At 46.7% G+C, this 22,446-nt stretch overlaps 2 protein-coding genes across 2 annotated transcripts; both read left to right on the top strand.

Moving 5' to 3' along the window:
• The first annotated feature begins 382 nt into the window (after window positions 1-382).
• On the top strand, window positions 383-3,330 carry LOC135977453 (myb/SANT-like DNA-binding domain-containing protein 2). The gene is made up of 2 exons (XM_065578601.1): window positions 383-1,357; window positions 2,322-3,330. The coding sequence occupies exons 1-2, from the start codon at window positions 781-783 to the stop codon at window positions 2,486-2,488; spliced, it is 744 nt and encodes a 247-aa protein (XP_065434673.1). The 5' UTR covers window positions 383-780; the 3' UTR covers window positions 2,489-3,330.
• A 7,827-nt stretch (window positions 3,331-11,157) lies between these two features.
• LOC135977452 (myb/SANT-like DNA-binding domain-containing protein 2) lies at window positions 11,158-13,777 on the top strand. The gene is made up of 2 exons (XM_065578594.1): window positions 11,158-12,074; window positions 13,227-13,777. Exons 1-2 carry the CDS (start codon window positions 11,534-11,536, stop codon window positions 13,685-13,687), a joined length of 1,002 nt encoding a protein of 333 aa, XP_065434666.1. The 5' UTR covers window positions 11,158-11,533; the 3' UTR covers window positions 13,688-13,777.
• Window positions 13,778-22,446: the final 8,669 nt, after the last annotated feature.

Raw genomic sequence — 22,446 nt, 5'->3', positions numbered from 1 at the left:
TAGACACAAGGCCACTTTACTAAGCAGCACATTTAAGTATTTAAAAAAATATTTGGGTTGGTAGAGTAGCTAGTCAAGTTACAGTACAGTACCAATGTGCAAGATACAGATTACACAGAGAATGTTCCATGCTGTATAAAAGAGGGAAAAAAGAAAAGCAGCAAGTTAATCATGCTTTCACTAAGACTGCCCCAATGAGATTCTGTATCTGAATATTAGGTCATAGGCACTAAGGTTACATTTCCACAGCATATGCTCTGGTGCATGCTCTCAAAAAGTTCAAGCATTTGGTGGCTGTCTTGGTTCCCATAAACTAAGTGTAGGAAACTTTAAACTAAAAAATATAAATCATCCCCTGAAAAATGTAGGCTTAGATATAACTTAGGCCTGGTCTACACTAGGCGTTTATGTCGAAGTTAGCGCCGTTACATCGAATTAACCCTGCACCCGTCCACACTGCGATGCTATTTAGTTCGACATAGAGGTCTCTTTAATTCGACTTCTGTACTCCTCCCCGACGAGGGGAGTAGCGCTAAATTCGACATGGCCATGTCGAATTAGGCTAGGTGTGGATGGAAATCGACGCTAATAGCTCCGGGAGCTATCCCACAGTGCACCACTCTGTTGATGCTCTGGACAGCAGTGCGAGCTCGTATGCTCTGACCAGCCACACAGGAAAAGCCCCGGGAAAATTTGAATTGGAATTCCTTTTCCTGTCTGGCCAGTTTGAATCTCATTTCCTGTCTGGACATCGTGGCGAGCACAGCAGCACTGGCAACGATGCAGAGCTCTCCAGCAGTGATGGCCGTGCAGTCTGTGAATAGAAAGAGGGCCCCAGCATGGACTGATCGGGAAGTCTTGGATCTCATCGCTGTGTGGGGCGATGAGTCCGTGCTTTCCGAGCTGCGATCCAAAAGACAGAATGCAAAGATCTACGAGAAGATCTCTAAAGACATGGCAGAGAGAGGATACAGCCGGGATGCAACGCAGTGCCGCGTGAAAATCAAGGAGCTGAGACAAGGCTACCAGAAGACCAAAGAGGCAAACGGACGCTCCGGATCCCATCCCCAGACATCCCGTTTCTACGAGGCACTGCATTCCATCCTCGGTGCGGCCGCCACCACTACCCCACCAGTGACCGTGGACTCTGAGGATGGGGTAGTGTCCACGGCCGGTTCCTCAGACATGTTAGGGGACGGGGAAGATGAGGAAGGAGATGAGGAGGGCGAGGCAGTCGGCAGCGCTCACAACGCTGATTTCCCCGACAGCCAGGATCTCTTCATCACCCTTACAGAGATCCCCTACGAAGCGTCCCCAGCCGTTACCCCGGACACAGAATCTGGTGAAGGATCAGCCAGTAAGTGTTGTAAACATCTAAACATTTATTTTTAACAAAACAGGAATATTAACAATTAAAAGAATGGGTTGTTCATGATTAGTGTGCCCTATGCGCTTAACGGTTTAGTCATGGGCAGTGCAAGTTTTGAAAAAAAATCTAGCAATGTCCGGTTTTCAGTGATTGTCCTGCACAAGCCGCTCTACTGTTTATTCCCTGCTACTGCAGCTAGAGTAAAATGCGGTCTATATGTCCGGGGATAGAGCAGTAGTCCTCCTGGGATATCTCCACGAAGCTCTCCTGGAGGTAACTTGAAAGCCGTTCCATGAGGTTCCTGGGGAGAGCGGCCTTATTGGGTCCTCCGAAGTACGAGACGTTGCCGCGCCACGAGACTATCACGTACTCGGGAATCATTGCTCTGCATAGCAGGGCGGCATACAGCCCTGGTCTTTGGAGGCTTTCCCGGAGCATTCTCTGTCTGTCGCTCTCAGTGACCTGCTTTTAATTAGGTAGGGGAATGTTAGTGTTGGGACTGCTTTCCCGTTCCTTGACAGAACTGTAACCGCTGGTTTTTAGCCACGCGGTGGAGGCGGGAGAGGGGCAGCCGAAAGGGATCGTTCCCGGGGACAGCCGCGAGGGGGTGGGACAGGGGCAGAGTTCCCGCTTGCCGGATTGCTGGCTGCAGGAACTGACATAGCTTTAAATGTGAAATGAGGGCAGTGGTAATCTAAAAGTTTTAAACTGCCACAAGTGTACGGCTTACCATGTCTGCCTGCAACAGAAATTCCGTTGTGCTGCCTCGCTTCTCAAATGTGCTGTGCAAGACCCCAGGCACTGAATGCGAAGGCCGAAAATTCGACCTTGTGCTGAGTGCGCATGTGATAGGTGCTGTGCATGGTCTTGTTCACAGAGAAAGACTATGTTCTTTGTTCACAACTACATTTTTCTTTCTGAGGAATTCACTCCCTTTTTCCCATTTCCACAGCCCCATCTGCGACTGTCTCACAACCTAGCCTGGAATCACACTCCCAGAGGCTAGCGCGGATTAGGCGTAGGAAGAGGAGGACACGGGAGGACATGTTCTCTGAGCTTATGTCCTGTTCCCAAGCCCAGGCAGCACAGCAGACCCAGTGGTGGGAGAACTTGACCTGAATGCACCAAGCCAACATGGATCGGGAGGAGAGGTGGCGGCAGGAAGACCAGCAGGCGACTCAAACGCTGCTTGGACTACTGAGGGAGCAAACGGACACGCTCCGGCGCCTTGTGGATGTTCTGCAGGAACGGAGGCAGGAGGACAGAGCCCCGCTGCAGTCCATCTCTTACCGCCCTCCCCTGCCACCAAGTCCCATACCCACCTCACCCAAAGTGCAAAGAAGGAGAGGCAGCAGAGTCCCTGCTAAGTCTCACTCCACCCCTGCAGAGAGCTCTAGTAGCAGAAGGCTCTCATTTCCCAAAATTTGAAAAGTTCTTTCCTTCCCGCCTGACACAAGCCCCCGTCCAAGTTTCACCTCCCAATGCCATGTGTAGTTGATAATAAAAAATACGTTTCTGTAAACTACTGTTTCAATCATGTTCTTTTGGAGGAGGATGGGAAAGGGGGTTGGTAATTGGACAGGACAGTCACCTTTGGCAGGGTACATAGTCGGGGGCAGGCACAGCAGCAGGGCACATACACAGTGCAGTGATGCAGTGACTAGTTACCCTGGTTAGTCTGGGAGGTTGTTTTCATGTTATGTGGTGGGGGGTGGGTTGCTCTGTGACTTTGTGGCAGGGGAGGGCAGTTACAGATCTTAAGCGGCGGTCCTTAGGCAGGATCACAGAGCCACACAGCAGGGGATCTGTAACCGTCCTCCCCCTGCCACAAAGTCACATAGACCCCCCCATACACACAGTCCCGATCAGGAGGGGTGACAGGCTCCGTTGAAACAACCATCCCACCGCAGCGGAGCCTGTCAATCCTTGAGTTTAGAAGCTGCATTCGCGTCACTACACTACACCCGCTCCGCACCACAGTCTGCATCCCAGTTTTAAAAAATTCCCGCGAAAACAGTATTAAAGAAAACGGTGTGCTTTAACAAAGTTGAACTATTTTTATTTCGCAACGTGTGTTGGAAGGGGGGTAAAGGGGGTATGTAACTGGATAGGATAGTCAACATTACCTGGGTAAAGAAACGGGGGCAGGTTTAGCTTCTCAGTACACAAACTTTAAAGTCACAGGTTACCCTGCTCACTGAGGAACTTTGCTTTCAAAGCCTCCCGGATGCACAGCGCTTCCCGCTGGTCTCTTCTAATCGCCCGGCTGTCTGGCTGTGAGTAATCAGCAGCCAGGCTATTTTCCTCAACCTCCCACCCCGCCATAAAGGTCTCCCCCTTGCTCTCACAGAGATTGTGGAGCACACAGCAAGCTGCTATAACAATGGGGATATTGGTTTCGCTGAGATCACAGCGAGTCAGTAAGCTTCTCCATCTCCCCTTGAGACGGCCAAAAGCACACTCCACCACCATTCTGCACTTGCTCAGCCGGTAGTTGAAGAGTTCTTTTTCAGTGTCCAGGGCGCCAGTATAGGGCTTCATGAGCCAGGGCATTAGCGGGTAGGCTGGGTCCCCGAGGATGACTATAGGCATCTCCACATCCCCAACAGTTATTTTGTGGTCCGGGAAGTAAATACCTTGTTGCAGCCGTCTAAACAGACCAGAGTTCCTGAAAACACGAGCGTCATGAACCTTGCCCGGCCATCCCACGTAGATGTTGGTAAAACGTCCCCTATGGTCCACCAGTGCTTGCAGCACCATGGAAAAGTATCCCTTTCGGTTAATGTACTGGGTGGCCTGGTGGTCCGGTGCCAGGATAGGGATGTGAGTTCCATCTATGGCCCCACCGCAGTTTGGGAATCCCATCGCTGCGAAGCCATCTATGATCGCCTCCACGTTTCCCAGGGTCACTACCTTTGGCAGCAGTACATCAACGATTGCCTTGGCTACTTGCATCACAACAACCCCCACGGTAGATTTGCCCACCCCAAACTGGTTCGCGACTGACCGGTAGCTGTCTGGCGTTGCAAGCTTCCAGAGGGCTATGGCCACTCGCTTCTGTACACTCAGTGCAGCTCGCAACCGGGTGTCACTGCGCTTCAGGGCAGGGGACAGCAACTCACAAAGTTCAAGGAAAGTTCCCTTCCGCATGCGAAAGTTTCGCAGCCACTGGGATTCATCCCAGACCTGCAGCACTATGCGGTCCCACCACTCAGTGCTTGTTTCCCGTGCCCAGAATCGCCGTTCCACGGCATCAACATGACCCATTGCCACCGCGATGTCCTCGGCGCTGGGTCCCCTGCTTTCTGACAGGTCCGTGCTACTCTCAGACTTCAGGACATCACTGCGGTGCCGTAGCCTCCTCGCCTGACTTTTCTGCATCTGCCTCAGGGAAACCTGTATGATAAGCTGCGAGGCGTTGAGAGCGGCCACAACTGCAGCGATGGTCGCAGCGTGCTCCATGCTCGCAGTGCTGTGGCGTCCGCGCTGTCAATGACTGGAAAAGTGCGCGAAATGATTTCCCGCCGGCGCTTTCAGGGAGGGAGGGCAGGAGTGATGGACGGATGACGACAGTTACCCAAAAGCACCCTCGACACATTTTGTTACCCAGAAGGCATTGCCGGCTACACCCAGAATTCCAATGGGCAGAGGGGACTGCGGGAACTGTGGGATAGCTGACCACAGTGCACCGCTTCGAATGTCGACGCTTTCACCATTAGTGTGGACGCACTAAGTCGAATTACTGTCCTTAGTGTGGACACACACATTCGACTTTGCAATATCGATTACAAAAATTCGATGCAAGTAAAATCGAACTACTCTCGTAGTGTAGACAAGGCCTTAGAGAATTTTTTCACTTGACCAGAGCTTGGAGAGCCGGGAACATTATTATTTTATGGCATTCCCAAAATGGGATAATCCCAGCACAAGGAGAAAGACATAGTCCCTGCCCCCAGAGCTCTTCTCATCTCATATTAGACATGACTCAACTAGTGAGACCAAGGAATTAACAGCATAAGTGGGGCAAAAGAAATATGGTGAAGAAGGATGAGAGTTACAGTCGTAGGGTCCTATGGTTACTCAGGGGAGTCAGGTTTGGGTGCTAGGTTTTTGTTAATGTTATAGTAGTAGGGACCCATGTATGGTGGGCAGTGCAAAAGAGGATAAAATTCTCTTTGAATTGAGAGTGGCCCAGAGTGGACTGGGCATTCCAAGAGCAGAAGTATAGAGATCTCCCTTAGCAGCACAGGCATTTTCTATTAAGTAGTCACAATTTACCATTCTGGGGTAGTCTGGCAGCTTCCCCCCCCCAGTCGAATGGTGTGATGCATAGAGAATACACTGCTTCTCCAGTGCAGCGGTGGATAGAATCTTAGCTGGATAGCCTTGCCGCCTCCACATCACCTTAGGTCTCCTGAGGCTGCTGTCCTGGTGTTCCCTCAAGCTCAGGGACTGCAATTGTAGCCCTCCTTGTGCTATTTCTCCCCACCCCCACTTCATATACTCACATTTATCTAGGTCCCCATCACCACAAAATTGGAGCATCTCACAGTCTTTAATATATCTATTCTCACACCACCCCTGGGAGATAGGGAAGGTGCTATTATCCCCATTTTACACGTGTAGGCACAGAGAAGCTAAGTGACTTGCTCAAGGTCATGCAGGAAGTCTGCAGCTGACCAGGGACTTGAACTCCAGTCTCCTGTGGCCCAGGCTAGGGCCTTAACCACTGGACCATATTTTACATGGTAAAAAGAGTATGTCGAATACTCTGTTGTATCTAATTTTTGTGCTAACAATTCTGGTCACACTCATACTGTTCAAAGCTGAGTTACAATCTGTGCCTAAGTTTGGTAGTGGGCTAGAACATGACCTATGAGGAAAGATTGAAAAAAATGGGTTTGTTTAGTTTGGACAAGAGAAGACAAAGGGGACATGATAACAGTTTTCAAGTACATAAAAGGTTGTTACAAGGAGGAGAGTGAAAAATTGTTCTCCTCAACCTCTGAGAATAGGACAAGAACCAATTGGCTTAAATTGCATCAAAGGAGGTTTAGGTTGGACATTAGGAAAAACTTCCTAACTGTCAGAGTAGTTAAGCATTGGAACAAATTCGAATCTCTGTCATTGTAGATTTTTAAGAATAAGTTAGATAAACACCTGTCAAGAATTGTCTTGTTATTACTTAGTCCTGCCTTGAGTGCAGGGGACTGGACTAGATGACCTATTGAGGTCCCTTCCAGTTCTATGATTCTATGAAAATATTAGAAAAGGGGAAGGACAATAAGGAGACCTACAGTGGTTAGAATAGGATCAGGAGATGTATACTCATTCTTATTATTTTTTGCTAACCCCTTTAGCAAAAATACACTTGAAGCATCTATTCAGAGTGCAGGGCCTGATCTGGCAGTCTTTACTCAGGCAAAATTCCCATTTATTTGAGAAGTAGTTTTGCCTTATTAAGGGCTGCAGAATTGGGTCATCATTCAGCAACCCTACTGTTATTAAGAAATAATGTTAATACAAATGTCTTTAGTAAAAGTGAACTTTCCCTTTCAATCTGCTGCACTTTCTCTAAGCACAGTATATTTTCATAGCTATAGCTCAGTACTTAATAACAGCAGCAGGATAAGCGTGAAGACCTCATTCTTGAAATATCATTTGCTATTGTACCAGTCCAAAGATTTAGCAGGCTGCTGTTTAATGTTATTACATTGTGTTTAGCTAATTTCAAACTCTTGACTTGCATACATGTTTTGAGTAGGATACCCATAACTTGACTCTGGATTGGTGTCTGTCTGTCTCTCAGTCCTTAAAAGTGAGGAATCTGACAGCACCTCTTGTAAGAAAAACAAAGTTATCTGCTTACATTTCAGCTTTTCTTCAGGAATATTTTCCCCACCTCTTTATTCCACGGAAATCTAGAAAATTGTTGGTAAAGATATAATTGCAATTTTTGGCTTGATTCACATTATCTGGGAATCAAATGTTAAATGCAATAGAATCTACATGGTAGGTCTTTAGAGTCTGAGCAGTTCCATTGTTTCTAAATGGTAGAGGATTTTAAAAACTTCTTAGGTATGAGAACTAAATGGCAATACGGGCTGCCTGCCTCTAACCTCAACCCTGAAGTGAGAGGTAATTCACTCTGCTAGCAAGCTCAGTCCTAGGCTACCTCTCTTGTGTAGTCTGCCAGTTCTTGGTGATTTACTTAGAGGAGCTATGAAGTATAACATCGTCTATTTAAATCATGGTTCTTAAAGGAAAATGCCAGCATTTTAATTTCTACTAGCTCCCCAGAATCTCTCAGGCAGATTTTTAAACTTGATATACTTTAGTGAGCACAGCCTTCATCACTGCTGGTGGCTTTCAGCACTAGTCATTGTGGGGTTTAGCTGCATCTTCATATATATCACTGAGTACGTTGAAGCAAATTCATTACCAAAAGGCTGGCCTGCACCCTAGGCTGAATTTTCCCAGCACATGTTCTAACTGAATTTCAGAAATGGTTAAACAGCATGCAGTTGAAATTGGAAGTCCAAAGTAACAAACTGCACTCCAGCCATTATGTGGGTGAGGAGGCATTTATGATTCACTGTCCAACAAATCCCATAACAGAGATCACAATCCCATTAGTGTGCTTGCCAAAAAAGAATCTGATATTAAACATTTGTCTTCAGGCAAGGGAGACGAGAACCAGGGAATAATGAGCAATTTTTATGACATATTACACTGAATAGCACATGTGAGTTTACTGACTTGGGGTCTGATGTAATGTCCACTGATTTTATTTGGCATTTGGAGCAGGCCCTTGTATAGCAAGATCAACAAGCAAATGATACAACATTGATCAAACAAGCTTTGCAGAATACCTTTTAGTGATTCAAAGCATACACTGGACAGTCTCTTGGACAAATAAGGAGCTATAAAAGTGCCAGTCATAGGCCTGAACATGGAAATGTATGATAAAGCCATGCAAGCCTTTAATCCTAGCGAGCCAAGACTCAAGGAGTCCATACAACAGTAAGAAAGGAATGTCAAAGATGTGGCAAGAAAAGCCCCTTCATGAAACATCTTCCAGATGAGAATGTTCAAACCCCAGTCAGGGAATGGGTAGGCCAAATTTTATGGGCAAGGCAATCATACAGTCAAGGTGTGAGAATCCCAGGTTGGTCAGGCAATGACTACAGGACAAAAGGACACTGAATCCGAACACAATCTTTATGACTGGAGCACCTTGCAGCATGTCAGAACTGCAGTGCCTTGAATGCAGAATTGGAAGAGAAACGTTAAATCTCTAGGTATATCGGCACCATTGTCTGAAGTACGCTCTAGCTAGTGAAAGAATACACAAAATGCTATATTGTGATGAGGGAATTGGAGGCCATAGTGAAGAAAGCTGGAGATTGCTGTGACAAAACAGAATCAAGACATCAAGCAGTTGCAGACTGGAAAGAAAGCGTTTGAAAAAGAATGCAAAGCGCAGGAACAAATCTTTGGATTTATACAAGAGAAGATTAAAAAGGTATTAAAATACGCTGAGACTCCAAGCGCAAGTGCAGTTCTGATGGTAAACATAGACGGGAAAACAAAACTGCTGTGGGAGGAACTCTAGATGAGCACTGACAGTTCAATAGTGAAAACATAGAACCAGGAAGACAAATATATCCGTCTTCCATTACAGGTCATTCAGGCCCTGATTTTCAGATGGGCTGAGCACTAAAATTTCCAAGTGAAGTCAATGGGAGATATAAGTCCTCAGCATCTGTGACAATCAGGCCTTCAGAGACTTTGGGCCTGGTCCTGCAAGCTGCGGAGTGCCTCCAGAGAGGTTTTGAAAGCCCACAGCTTCCATTAAACGTCAATAAGATTGAAGGAACTAGGCACTTCTCAAAAAGTTCTAAGCACCTTTGCCAGGATCAGGCCCAAGTAAGATTAAGACATTCTAAGTTTGGTGGTCACTGGTAAAATTAAATTGTTATGGATGGATTTTTTCAGTGTGTCAATTAAGGGGAAGAGTTAATGTAGTTTGGGAGACTTGCCTGAGAACTGCAAACTTAACTCTGCATTTCCTGGAATTTTGGAGGGCACGGGGTAGAGAGGAGGGTGCTAGTCCACATGAGAAAGTTGTACCAGTTCAACTGAAATCAGTTTAAAACAGTATCTCTCAAACTGGGGTCGCCGCTTGTGTAGGGAAAGCCCCTGGTGGGCCAGGCCAGTTTGTTTACCTGCCCTGTCCGCAGGTCTGGCCGATCATGTCTCCCGCTGCAGGCCAATGGGAGCTGCTGGAAGCGGCAGCCAGTATGTCCCCCTAGATGAAACAATGCGGGGGGGGGGGGGGGGGGAGAGAAGCATTATTTTTAAAAATCCCACACAACAGATCAGGGCCCTGATTCTGATCTCACACCAGTTTTATACCAATCTGATGCCCCCGTTGTCAGTGGTGTTTTTCCTGATTTACACATATGTAAAGCTGATCAGGATCAGGCCACTGATTTTCTAATATTTGAGGCTTTTATAATATTACTTGTTTATTAATAGGCAGAACTGAAAATTTACATGAGTGTGAGAGATGTGGAGGAGAAGCAGAGTGAAGAATGGAAGAAGATATGATTTGCCAAAGGCAGCTGATTAATGAGCAATCTTTTTTAATGGTGTCACCTACATAATTTCTTCTGTGTCTATCTGCCACTGCTAGTGTTTTCCTCACCTCAGAGGCTGAGCTGGCATTCTTTAGTAGAACTCTCCAGAGGTTTGTTGTTACAGTTAGATAGTCTTATTAGTTTAATCCTTTTCTGTTCAGGCAACAAAGTGTGAAGTCATTTAATGCAAAGAAATTAGCCTCTCCTTCAGTGATAAAGGAGAGACAAGTGTGTATATTATATATGAATCCCTGCTTCTCCTGCTTTTCTTCTTTTTGGATTCAGCAAAGTGCTTGCATAGCTTTGGCAAAACAACGGCTGTTGCTTTAGTTTGGACATATGTATTAATATACTACATGGGATTTCTTAAAGATTGCTCTAGCTTCTCTTTGCTGCTATTTTAGGCAACTCTCTATGCTGCATAGACGGGGGTGAGACTTTTAATCTTCAAAAATGTGTATACTTTAAATTAATGCCTTTTTAAATACTGGCTTATGATTAAAAAGTCTGAGTTCCTCACAGCCATTTATAGAAACACATTCTACCAGAACAAGGATGAAATTCTATTTTCTCTTTGACTAAATTGGAAGTTTCTATATTTGCATTCTAATTCCATGTTTCAATACCAACAGTTTTTAGTGCTAGCAACTTTGCTGTTGAAATTAAAATGCAATTGCATCAGCCTGCCATGGTCCTATGTTTTGAAACATGGCAGAAAACCTTTTAGTATTTATTTTTATACCAGTAGATATAATGGCATTAAATTATTTGATGCAGTCAGTCAAGACACGTGGTTGATTTGACTCATGACATATTTACTCTGGTAACTCTCTATAATATCTTTCTAGTAAGGAAGCCTACTCTCATAGGCTCTGACCTTCTCTCATTGAAGTCAGTTGCAAAATGCCCATGGAATTCAATGGTGCAAGGTCAACTCATAGTTTTTAGCAACAAGCATAAGGCAAAGAGAAGTTATTGTAACGAAGAAGGCATTCATATTATTTATAAAGCAGAGATCTACACTTATTCCTGTGCTGTAAGGCTGGGTTTATTTGGGAAGGGAATTTTGGGAACAGAAATATCAATCTAACATGTTCTGGATTTTTTTAAGGTTTCTGGTTTATACTTCTTTTGGTATATAGGCCTGGTCTACACTACGACTTTAATTCGGATTTATCAGCTTTAATTCGAATTAACCCTGTAACCGTCCACACAACGACGCTATTTAATTCGATGTAAAGGGCCCTTTAAATCGATTTCTGTACTCCACCCCAACGAGCGGAGTAGCGCCAAAATCGATTTTAGCAATTTGAATTAGGGTTAGTGTGGCCGCAATTTGATGGTATTGGCCTCCGGGAGCTATCCCACAGTGCATCATTGTGACCGCTCTGGACAGCAATCTGAACTCGGATGCACTGGCCAGGTAGACAGGAAAAGCCCCGCGAACATTTGAACTTCATTTCCTGTTTGCCCAGCGTGGAGAGCACAGGTGACCACAGATACCTCATCAGCACAGGTAACCATGCAGGCTGATAATCGAAAAAGAGCACCAGCATGGACCGTGAGGGAGGTACTGGATCTGATCGCTGTATGGGGAGAGGATTCAGTGCTTGCAGAACTTCGTTCTAAAAGACGAAATGCAAAAACTTTTGAAAAAATTTCCAAGGGCATGATGGAGAGAGGCCACAATAGGGACTCTGAGCAGTGCCGCGTGAAGGTCAAGGAGCTCAGACAAGCCTATCAAAAAACAAAGGAGGCAAACGGTCGCTCCGGGTCAGAGCCGCGGACATGCCGCTACTACGCCGAGCTGCATGCAATTCTAGGGGGGGCTGCCACCACTACCCCACCTTTGTTCGTGGATTCTGGGTCGGGGATAGTCTCGACGCCTGAGGATTCTGCCGATGGGGTAGAGGAGGAGGAGGAGGAGGAGGATGAGCTTGCAGAGAGCACACAGCACTCCCTTCTCCCCAACAGCCAGGATCTTTTTATCACCCCGACTGAAGTACCCTCCCAAGCCTCCCAAGCCAGTACCCAAGACTCTGACCCCATGGAAGGGACCTCAGGTGAGTTTACCTTTTAAAATATAAAACTTGTTTTAAAAGCAAACGGTTTTTAATGATTACTTTGCCTGACTTTGCATTCGCGGTCAGTTCAGCTACTGGAAAAGTCTGTAGCTACTGGAAAAGTCTGTTAACGTGTCTGGGGATGGAGCGGAAATCCTCCAGGGACATCTCAATGAAGCTCTCCTGGAGGTACTCCGAAAGCCTTGCCAGAAGGTTTCTGGGCAGTGCATCTTTATTCCCTCCTCCATGGTAGGACACTTGACCACGCCATGCTTGCAGCAAGTAATCTGGTATCATTGCCTGACAAAGCCTGGCAGCGTATGGTCCCGGTGTTTGCTGGCATTCAAGCAACATCCGTTCTTTATCTTGTTGTGTAATCCTCAGGAGAGTGATATCACTCCTGGTAACCTGGTTGAAATATGGGAACTTAATTAAGGGGACAGAGGTGGCCGTTCCTACTGGGCTGTTTGCCTGTGGCGGAAAATAAATCCTTCCCTGCAGTTAGCCAAGCGCAGATGGGAAATTGGCCCTGAGTTTTTCGCGTTTGGCTAGCAGGGATCTTCCCTGTTACCAGCCACGCGGTGGGGGGAGGGTACCGTGATCATCCCAGAGAATTCATGGCGAGGGGGGGGGGGGGGCGGTGGCGGGGGGGGGGTAGTTTGGTGCCTGCAGGGATCTTCCCTGATACCAGCCACGCGGTGGGGGGAGGGGTATCGTGATCATCCCAGAGAATTCATGGCGAGGGGGGGGGGGGTTAGTTTGTTTTCTGGTGCTGCTGAATGTTAACAGAAAAACCGCAGCACTCTACTTGCCTGAAGGGGCCCAGACAAGCACCACCACACTGCCCCCCCCCCCCCAACTGGCTGAGATTGGCCAGGCTTCTGCAGCACTCTACAAGCTATGCTTGGTATGTGGGAAAGCACGGCGCAGAAGCTTACCATGGCCGCATGCAAGCCGAATTCTGTTGCCCAGACCTGTGATCTCTAGCAGCAAAGCCACAGGCACTCAGCATTAAGAGGCAAAATGCGACCTTGCACAGAAATCACATGTGCTATGTAATGTGAACAGTGTTGGTCACCGTGAAAGAGTATAAGCATTGTTCTGCAAAATGTAGCTTTTAAAACAATTCTCTCTTTTTTCCCCTCCCTACAGCAGCTGCAAATTCCTCAAGCCTCCCTCCTCCATCCCGAAGGTTATCACAGATAAGGCATCGTAAGAAGAAGACGCGAGACGAGATGTTTTCTGAAATTATGCAATCCAGCAGGAGTGACAGAGCTCATCTGAATGAGTGGAAGGAAACAGTTTCAAAGTATAGGAAAGAAGTCAGTGAACGTGAGGACAGGAGGGACCAATGTGAGGAGAGGAGGGACCAACGTGAGGAGAGGAGAGACGATCGAGAGGAGAGATGGCGGCAGGAAGACCAGAGGATGAAGGATGCAACGCTGGGGCTGCTCCGGCATCCGGTGGAGGTTCAGGAACGGCTGCTGGAAAACAGACTGCCGCTTCAGCCCCTGTTCCACCCTCCCCCCTCCCCATGTTCCGTATCCTCCTCACCCAGACGTGTAAGAACGCGGGGGGGAGGCTCCGTACACCTTCCCATTCCACCCCAGTAGACAGCCCAAGCAAAAGGCTGTCATTTTTTTAACCTTTTCTTTGTGGCTTTTTCCTTCCCAGCAATCCTCCTTCCAAATACCACCCGGGTTCCCTCCCTCTTTTTCTAATCTATTAATAAAGAATAAATGATTTTTAAATGATAGTGACTTTATTTGGTTTGAAAGAAAGCTGGGGGAAGGGGCAGGGTGGGTTCCTTACAGAAAATCAGTCAGTAAAGGGGGAGGGTTTTCATGAAGGAGAAACAAACAGATATTTCACACGGTAGCCTGGCCAGCCATGAAACTGGTTTTCAAAGCTTCTCTGATGCACAGCGCTTCATGGTGTGATCTTCTAATCGCCCTGGTGTCTGGCTGCGTGTAATCAGCAGCCAGGCGATTTGCCTCAGCCTCCCACCCCGCCATAAAGGTCTCCCCCTTACTTTCACAGAGATTGTGGAGCACACAGCAAGCAGAAATAACAATGGGGAGATTTCTTTGGCTGAGGTCAGAGCGAGTCAATAATGAACGCCAGCGACCTTTTAAACGGCCAAATGCACATTCTACCACCATTCTGCACTTGCTTAGCCTGTAGTTAAACAGCTCCTGACTCCTGTCCAGGCTGCCTGTGTATGGCTTCATAAGCCATGGCATTAAGGGGTAGGCTGGGTCCCCAAGAATAACTATGGGCATTTCAACATCCCCAACGGTTATTTTCTGGTCCGGAAAGTAAGTCCCTTGCTGCAGCCCTTTAAACAGAGTAGTGTTCCTGAAGACGCGAGCGTCATGAACCCTTCCCGCCCAGCCCGCGTTGATGTTGGTGAAACGTCCCTTGTGATCCACAAGTGCTTGCAGCACCATTGAAAAGTACCCCTTGCGGTTTATGTACTCGGTGGCTTGGTGCTCCGGTGCCAAGATAGGGATATGGGTTCCGTCTATTGCCCCACCACAGTTAGGGAATCCCATTGCAGCAAAACCATCCACTATAGCCTGCACATTTCCCAGAGTCACTAACTTTCGTAGCAGCACCTGAGTGATTGCTTTGGCTACTTGCATCACAGCAGCCCCCACAGTAGATTTGCCCACTCCAAATTGATTCCCGACTGACCGGTAGCTGTCTGGCGTTGCAAGCTTCCACAGGGCTATCGCCACGCGCTTCTCAACTGTGAGGGCTGCTCTCATCTTGGTATTCTGGCGTTTCAGGGCAGGGGACAGCAAGTCACAAAGTTCCATGAAAGTGCCCTTACGCATGCGAAAGTTCCGCAGCCACTGGGAATCGTCCCAGACCTGCAACACTATGCGGTCCCACCAGTCTGTGCTTGTTTCCCTTGCCCAGAATCGGCGTTCCATGGATAGAATCTGCCCCATTAACAACATGATCTCCAAAGCACCGGGGCCTGTGGTTTCACTGAATTCTGTGTCCGTGTCCGTGTCCATGTCCTCATCATGCTTGTCGCTGCGCTGCCACCGCCGCTGCCTCCTCTCCTCGTTTTTCTGGTCCTGGCTGAGCATAAACTCCACGAGAACGCGCGAGGTGTTTACAATATTCATGAGTGCTGTCTTGACCTCAGCGGGCTCCATGCTTGCCGTGGTATGGAGTCTGCAGTGTTCACCCACCCAGGAAAAAAGGCGCGAAAATGGTTGTCTGCCGTCCGTTGCTTTCATGCAGGGAGGGAGGGAGGGAGGAAGTGAGGCTGTACCCAGAACCACCTGCGACGATGTTTTTTGTCCCATCAGGCACTGGGATCTTAACCCACAATCCCAATGGGCGCGGGAGACTGCGGGAACTATGGGATAGCTATGGAATTGCTACCCACAGTGCAACGGTGCAGAAATCGACGCTAGCCCCGGTACTTGGACGCACACCACCGAATTACTGTGCTAGTGTGGCCGCACTCATTTCGACTTTATACAACCTGTTTCTCAAATCCGAATTATCTAAATTCGGATTAATCCCGTAGTGTAGACATACCCATATTTATATAATATATTATTTTAATGAATTCAACAAGAAATTAATGTGATACATATAAGGGATATGAAAACTATATTTTTATTGTATGAGAAATAATATTTAAAATAACTGATCATTGAAGGTTTGACTTTTCCAAAGTGCCCACTAATTTTGTGTGCTTTCATTTTTTGGGTGCTCAACTTGAGACAGGTAGAAGCCTGATTTTCAGACATGCTAAGCTCCTACAGTTCCAGTTGACTTAATCTGGTGTTTTGAGTAGAGTTGGATGAAATTTTTCAGCCAACATTTTTTATTTTGTGAAAAATGCAGATTCGGCAACTCCAGAACATTTAGCATATTCACATAGATTTTGCTGACTGGTTTGTTCTGACCTCTCCTCTCCCCCCAAAATTAAAACATTTCCTTTTGATATTTTCTCAACAAAATGTTTTGATTTTTTTTGTTTGAAAGGACTTTTCATTTAAAAATTCCTTTAATTTTAAAAACAATTCACAAGCATTTAAAAATGATCAGAATCAAAGCAAAATGCTTTGTTCAAGCTGAAGCTATTCCTTCCCTCCCACCCACCGCCTTTTCAAAATTGCCAATAGACTGAAAAATCCATTATTTTCTCAGCTCTTTTTTGGATACCCAGGGTCAGATTTTTAAAGGGATTTAGGTGTTGCTCAGCTGAGCAGAACAATGCCTCATCCCTTGGTGGCCTGTTGCCCAGTGGAATTTTCAGCCCTGAGTTAGGTGGCTCCAAGCCTAGATATTACTTAGTCCTGCCATGAGTGCATAAGACTGGACTAAGATGACCTATCGAGGTCCCTTCCAGTTCTCATTTCTATGATTCCGTGCTACTTAGCGTCCCTACAGCATACATGAGGATAATTAAATATCTAAGAAATGCTCGGAAGCCAGCCAACTAAGCAAAAAGCTGCCTAAGCTATCCAGGAGTGAAATGCCAAGGAATGGGCAAGGAGAGGAGGTAGGTGTAGACACCTAATGGTATGTCTACAATGCACATTAAGCCAGGGGTCTGACTCAGACTTTAGCCTAAACCCCACTTATGTCCACACACCAATCAGTCTGTTAGCATTCAGCACCAAGGTCCTATGACCCTGCTAGTCCAAGTCCCACTGTGACACGGGTTCAAACCCTGACATTTTGCAGTTCGGTTGTAGGTAAGCCACAGATCCGAGTCAGAAGGTCTGTATAGTTCAGTATGGCTGAGTTAGCACAGCTGTAAATCCTGGGTCCAGCAATTGTAAACCCAGGTTTACAATGCAGTGTGGACATTCGAGCATGCGCTTGGAAACACCAAGTCCCTAAATACGGGTCCCACAGACCCAGTATGCAGTGTAGACATCTCCTAAGAGGCTGACCTAGTGCACCGGGCTGATGGATCAGAGATAGGCACTTTCCTCCACTTGGGATCCTCAGCCCCAAACTTGCTCCTGGAGTTAGGCACCTAAGCCAGGTTAGTCACTTAGATAGCCCATGGCCTAGCCACTGAAAGCATCTGTCTGTCTGTCTCTTTCTCAGGCTCATTCTCTCTCTCCCACTCACCCCGTGTCCCTCGTGCCTTGGCTATCTTTTGTGTGGGTACTATGGTGCCCCACCATTATTAGTGGCCTGCCTCAAGCCTTCCTTCTGCAGAGTCTGACAGGTATCAGGTCGTAGGCTTGCTCAGAGCATGCCTAGGGGATCAGGCCCTGCTGGTGAGATAGATGTCTCCCCCACATAGTGTTAAAAATCCTGCTTCGGGACCTCTGGGCTTTGGTTTGATCTAGAGCTCTAAGCTGCTCATTAGCTGCAGGGTGATAGCTATGCTTAGGTTTCCTTGAAAATGCTGATGGGTAGTAAGGAACTATGTTGATAGGGTTTTATTTTTTAGTTTCTGCTTCTCCTCTGGCTGCCTGGGATTTTTATAAGGTTGTCCATCACCATGGTACCCAAGTGCTTTATACAGTTTACCATCCTACCTGGCCTCTGGCATTAGCTATGGGTTCAGAGATCCATCCACTGATAAATACAGGGCTAGTAAATACAGGGCTATGCTAGGCAACTATATAATGTTTCAGTGCTCTTGTCCTTCATAGCCTTAAATAAGTGCTGTTCATACAACCCCTTAAACAGTGTTTCAGCAAATTCAACAGTTGATTTGCCCATTTCTTGATGTTACATCATTTTAAATGTTGAATTGATGAATCATAGCATTTATTTGGTTTCCATGAGACTGCATTCTAGTGTATTTTATCTACTTTAACTCAGATATTTCAAAATATGTTCTGAATTCTAATGCTTGGTTGAATTTTTATAACCTAAGCTCTTGTATGAAATTCAGAATCAAAACTTAATTTTTAAATTGGATTGCATTTCATTGTGCTTCAGTAGTGCAAGGATGTCCTGGTACCGATAGGGTTCCACAGGGTCTGTCCTGGGTCTGGTACTATTCAATATTTTCATTAATGACTTATATAATAGAGTGGAGAGTTGCTTATAAAATTTTCAGATAACACCAAACTAGGAAGGGTTGTTAGCACTTTGGAGGACACAATTATATTTCAAAATGACCTGAATGAATTGGAGAATTAGTCTGAAATCAACAAGATGAAATTCAATAAAGACAAACACAAAGAACTATACTTAGGATTGGAAGAAAAAAAATCAAATGCACAATTAGAAAATGGGGAATAACTGGCTACGTGGTAGTACTGCCGAAAAGTATCTCAGAGTTAGAGTGGATCACAAATTGAGTGAGTGTCAACAATGTATGCGGTTGTGAAAAAGGCTAAATATCAGGCTGGGGTGTATAAACAGGTGTGTTATATGTTAGACACACAAGGTAATTGTCCCACGCTAATTGGTGCTGGTGAGGCCTCAGCTGCAGTACTGTGTACAGTTCTTAGTGCCACACTTTAAGAAAGATGTGGAGAAATTGGAGAGAGTCAAGATGAGAGCAGCAAAAGTGATAAAAGGTTTAGAAAACCTTCCTATGAGGAAAGGTCAAAAAAGCTGGGCATGTTTAGACAGGAGGGACCCGATAACCATGGGCGGTGGGTGGAGCCCCCCTTTGGCGAGGCTAGCGCCCCCGGCCCCACCCCTTCTGACCGAGGCCCCCAGCTCCCCGCTGCTGGAGCCCTGAGCCCCCCCACCCCCAAGGAACCCCGGGCCGGCCGGAGCCCCCCCGAGTTGTACCGTGCCTCCCCTCCTCAGACCCCAAACTGCCCCGCAGGAAAAGCTTATATCTGTTCCCAAAGAACCTGAGCTTTTTATATGCACCATGCAGGTTCTGGGGTGCCTGAGGAGGCGGTATGTGCTAGTCAGCTTCCCGAGTTCCTCAGTAATCTCCCTGCATGGCACATAATAATAAGCAAAAACTTCCCCTGTGCAAACCCCGCAACTGGCGTCCAGGGGCTGCAGCTGCGCCAGGAGAGACTTAATCTGCCCTGACCTATTATACCAGCCACCTATGCTGATAAAGGTCTTCAAATATATTAGGGCTCCTAACTGTCAGAGTGACAGAACTGGAATAAATTGCCTAGGGAGATTGTGGAATCTCCATCTCTGGAGATATTTAAGAGTAGGTTAGATAAATGTCTATCAGGGATGGTCTAGACAGTATTTGGTCCTGTCATGAGGGCAGGGGACTGGACTCGATGACTACTCGAGGTCCCTTCCAGTACTAGAATCTATGAATCTATGAAGAGGATGATGATCAATTTTTCGCCATGTCCACTGAAGGTAGGACAAGAAGTAATGGACTTAATCTGCCGCAAGGGAGATTTAGGTTAGATATTAGGAAAAACTTTCTACCTATAAGCATAGGTGGTGCGTGAATCTTTCATTTGGGGATACTACTCCCAGGAGCACCAGAAGCTCTCTAGAAGTGTGTGTGGGGGGCACCAACACTGCCCCCCCCCGCGCCCCTCTCCCCTATGGCCTGCGTGTGCTCTGCCCTGAGGCCTCCTCCCCACCCTGCCTCTTCCCAAGGCCCAGCCCATTGCTTGCTCCTCTCCACCCTCTCCACCTGTTGCTCACCCTTAAGGGGAAGGGGGGGCGGAGCATGGTTGGGGCATGGTCCGGGCGCTGGTGCCATGCCCACTTCTAGGGAGCTTCTGGTGCTCCGGCTCCCAGGGCGCAGAGGTGGTGGGCTGGTGTGCCGCCAAAGGGAGGTGACCTGCATCCAGCATTTGCCCTCTGAATAGCCAGCCTTTTTTATTTATTTTATTTTATTTTATTTTTAAAGAACCTCCCCAAGCCTCTTCTATGGGTTGCCTATGGCTATCAGGATAGTTAAGCACTGGAATTCGCTTCCAAGGGAGGCTGTGGAATCCCAGTCATTGGAGGTTTTTAAGAACAGGTTAAACAAGTACCTGTCAGGAATGTCTAGGAGTATTTCGTCCTACCTCAGCACAGGCGTCTGGACTAGATGACCTCTGGAAGTCCATTCCAACCTTACATGTCTAGGATTCTATGACGTTACATATCACGGTAAACATAGGAAAATAGCTAGGTATGAAAAAGTGGATCGATGCTTGAGTTTTACCTTTCTCTCTCTATGATGTTTTGGGGATCACCCAGTCCAGTGAGGGTTTTTTTCACTGCCTGCCTCCTAACTTTGGCTACCTTAATGCTATTCTGCTATGGCTCAGAGCTCTGACATTAGTAGCCAGTACCTACAAGCATAAAGATCTCAACCCTGGCTTCCACCAGCCTAGTTACTCTTTGCAAGGTGACCCCATTTGCCCTTCTGGTCCCAATCCCCCCATATCTGTCTCCCCGAGTTCTTAACTACCAGACACTTGGACTTTCCCCCTCTGGTTCATTGCCCCCGAAGGAGTGAAACCTGCCCCCAATTATCAATTCACTTTGGCACACACACTCCACACAACTTGCACACCAGAGACCTGCTTGGGTAAAAATAAACAAAAAGTGTATTTAATAGAAAAATCATAGATTCAAAGAGGAAACAGTAAGGAAAAGCAAACAAACTATGCAGGAAATAAACATAAAGACACAATCTCAGGCTATACACATCTCTATTAGCTAAATTCCCTTTTCTAATACAAGTGACCTATTGCTGCTGAACAGTTTCCCAGCATGCCCTCTGTCCAAGAAGGGATCATGTTTATCACTGCTTAGATGCTGGCCCTCAGTTTCTGGATAGCTTTCACTTCAAACCCACTTCCCTTTTAACAGGGTTTCCAGGTTTTCCCCCTTTTCCCTCAGGGCAAGGCTACGCTACAGAGCTTAGGGCTGGTCTACGCTGAGGGGGGGGGAGGATCGATCCAAGATATGCAACTTCAGCTACGCGAATAGCGTAGCTGAAGTCGAAGTATCTTGGATCGAATTACCTGGGGTCCAGACGGCGCGGGATCGACGGCCGCGGCTCCCCCGTCGACTGCGCTACCGCCGCTCGCTCTGGTGGAGTTCCGGAGTCAACGGTGAGCGTGTTCGGGGATCGATATATCGCATCTTAGCGAGATGCAATATATCGATCCCGGATAAATCGATTGCTACCCGCCGTATCGGCGGGTAGTGAAGACATACCCTTACAGAGGCTCAGCGGCACTGAGCTGTAAACTCTCTAATGTAACTACTCTAAGCTGATGTGAGAGAACCCTGCGGTCGGCTTAACTGTTCCAGCCCCTATGAGTGGCAGAAGCTGTGTCAGCGACAGAAGCTCTCCTGCTGACATAGCGCTGTCCACACCAGTGCTTATGTCGGTGTAACTTATGTCACTCAGCAGGGTGAGTTATTCACACCCCCAAGTGACATAAATTATGCAAACATAAGCTGTAGTATCGACAAAGCTTCAGACTGTGGTAATTCATGGTTACACAAGGTGGGGAAAATTCCCTCCTTCTTTAGCCTATGTCTACACTTAAACCGCAGCAGCTGCGCAGCTGTAGCCATTCGGTGTAGACACTCACTACAGCGATAGGAGGCGTTTTCCCATGGCTGTAGTTAATCCACCTCCCCAAGAGGCAGTAGCTAAGCTGAGAGAAGAATTCTTCTGGCGGCCTCATGCTGTCTACACGGGGGTTAGGTCATCTTAGCTATGTTGCTCAGAAGTGTGGATTTTTCACACCCCTGAGCAATGTAGCTGGGTCGACCTAACTTTTTAGTGTAGACCTAGCTTTAGTTTTCCAAAACTGGGGTTTTCTTTTCAGTTTCAGTGTCTTTCCATTCATTTTTATGGTACACCATTGTCTCTCTCTAGGATGTACAATGCTAGATGCTTTCAGTGAGTTTTGGGTAAACAACTAGTCTGGAAGGTGACCCTCCTTGCCTTATTATTTTACCCCCTTGTTGTGAGGTGATGCTTGTAGTTGCATTGCAGTTACATTTGCAATATTTTACAGCAGGGTGACCAGATGTCCTGATTTTATAGGGACAGTGCCGATATTTGGGTTTTTTTCTTATATAGATGCTTATTACCCCCCCACCCGTCCCAATTTTTCACACTTGCTATCTGTCACCCTATTTTACAGATATACATATGCATACATTCGTAACCTGCATACATAGCTCCTAAAGACCATCAAGTTCAGACCATTACAAGCTTTCATAAAAGACCTTACTTGACGTATATTTGTACGCAATAACAGTGTATACACCCAGTTGATTCAACTACTTATTCTTTGGAGTTCAGATCCCTTGTTCTCCTCTTGGGGTGTCTGGACCCTGATTGTCACACTCTCCATGTCTTATGGGATTGGTAATGGAAGATGGAGTCTTTTATCTCTAAGTCATTGCTTCAAATCCAGCCCAGGATGGTAGTGACCAAAAGTTATTACTGCCTGATGGCTCTATGATA

The sequence above is a fragment of the Chrysemys picta genome, chromosome 1 (assembly GCF_011386835.1).
Source record: "Chrysemys picta bellii isolate R12L10 chromosome 1, ASM1138683v2, whole genome shotgun sequence".
Lineage (NCBI taxonomy): Eukaryota > Metazoa > Chordata > Testudines > Emydidae > Chrysemys > Chrysemys picta.
The sequence above is the reverse complement of the archived record's forward strand: the minus strand, read 5'-3'. Positions and strand labels throughout refer to the sequence as shown.